Here is a 1,854-nt window from a genome sequence, read left to right on the forward strand (position 1 = left end):
GTGACTCGGGATGACGTGTTGTGAATTGGCGCTATAGAAATAAACTGAATAGAATTGAATATACTCTTAATAAACTGCAGCTACAAGCTATCAGCAGTATATCCATCTATCAACTGCTAGATCAGGATGAACAGTTTAACCATAACAGGAGTGATGGGAAGCCTTGTTTGTTCACATGTAATCGGCTCCTTTCAGCCAGCTGACTGACTGTGCTCAGGAACAGGTGGTTCATTAGTAAAAAGATCATTGTTATTATTTTTTTCTCTGTTGTGCTCCTCAGAAATGCCGCTGAGTGGTTCGGCGTCGGTGAGGACTGTGAGACGAAGCAGCAGGTATGGCACAGGAAGAGCCTGCGCCACTGCAGTCAGCGCTACGGCAGGCTAAAGGCCCAGTACAGGGAACCAGAGACGGCCTCCACACTGGACCAGAATCCAGACTCTCCGGCCACCAGCAGGCTGCCAAGGGTAGGCCGGATTTCATCACCTGGATAGACTCAAACAGGACTTTTTTGGGTTTAAAGCTATTTCTGTGTTCTCATTTAGATCGTTGACCCCCTGGCACGAGGCAGGGCTTTCCGTTACCCAGACGAGATGGACGGTGGTTTACCCAGAACCCCCCACACAACCCACGGGGGGCCCTTCACGCCCGGAGTCGCCTCACTGAGCTCCTTCACCAGCCAGCGCTCCGGATACAGCCGCTTCCCCAGACGGAAGAGGGAGTCTGTGGCCCGGATGAGCATCAGAGCTGCTTCCAACCTGCTGAGGGTGAGCCATCCAGCTCAGGGGTGGGCGATAGTTTGCGAGTTTTCCCTCGCACAATAGTTAAAATGACTCTATCGCAGCCATCAAGTACAAATTCACATAACAACATTTAGCCGTCTGCATCTATTTCACTGAGAATTTTTCCCCCCACACACTTTAACTGCTTCATAAGCCCCTCCTCCAAACAGTGTTATTTTCCGTGTTGCACGGATGCACGCTACAGCAACCGGTAAACAAAATATGGCGACATCAGGTGTTTCAGCTGAGCAATATGGCAGTGGATTTAACGGCGATGACGTCAAAGTAAAGGCGCTGATTTGTAAGACGTGCCGCCAAAAAACAAATTTAAATTAAATAACATAATATAATTTATTTCACCACCTAAAAAGAAATCCGCTGCACAATGAAGAATGTTGTAAGCTGATGGCGTCGTCGTTTGAAAAAGCGATCCCATATGAGAGAAACAGGAAGGACAGAAACAGAAACAGGAAATTAGATGCTATTTATTATGTTATCTAAATGTTTTTTTTAGATGCACTAATACCTGTGATGTGATGAGGTCTTGTTCAAAGGTTTTGCAGTAGTTCTCTAAACTTTGCAGCGTTCTAAAGTTCATAACTCTTTGTGCTTCTATTAAATTCCCAGCACGTAAAGATCAGTGCTAATAGTCTGGAGTTGTTCTGATAGTTGTTGTTCTGATAATGCTCTAGTTTTAGGAAAGTATTTCCAGTTTTGTTCTTGTAATTTTGGGTCAATTTCTTTTTTTCATTCTGCAATTTTTTTTTTTTATTATGCACAAAAAAGCCCTTTTTTATTTAGCATTTTATTTACAGCGGGTCCTTAAAAAAGTCTTAAAAGGCATTGAATTCTTCAAAATAAAACTAAGGCCTTAATTGGTATAAAAATTTCTTAAATTAGTCTTTCGTAGGTCTTAATTTTTAAAACATAATAGGATTATTTTTATTACGATTTATTTTTTTAAATAAAACATTAAAATTGACAATTTTTTATTTTTATTTAAAAAAAATAACGGCTCGCCATCATGGTTCTGTCCCGATAGCGGAACCAATAAAGCGTTGTTGCAGCCGGGACA

At 42.1% G+C, this 1,854-nt stretch overlaps 1 protein-coding gene across 2 annotated transcripts in view; it reads left to right on the forward strand.

Annotated features, from left to right (window-relative positions):
• rhbdf2 (rhomboid 5 homolog 2 (Drosophila)) overlaps positions 1-1,854 on the forward strand; it is a 59,950-nt gene that overhangs the window by 39,775 nt on the left and 18,321 nt on the right. For both annotated transcript variants that reach the window (XM_015399114.1, XM_015399115.1), the window contains exons 3-4: positions 281-464; positions 543-764. In XM_015399114.1, the coding sequence (XP_015254600.1) occupies positions 281-464; positions 543-764 (406 nt within the window). The remainder of the gene's footprint in view (positions 1-280; positions 465-542; positions 765-1,854) is intronic.

Source organism: Cyprinodon variegatus, unplaced genomic scaffold (genome assembly GCF_000732505.1).
Source record: "Cyprinodon variegatus isolate N-32 unplaced genomic scaffold, C_variegatus-1.0 Scaffold989, whole genome shotgun sequence".
NCBI classification, from domain to species: domain Eukaryota; kingdom Metazoa; phylum Chordata; class Actinopteri; order Cyprinodontiformes; family Cyprinodontidae; genus Cyprinodon; species Cyprinodon variegatus.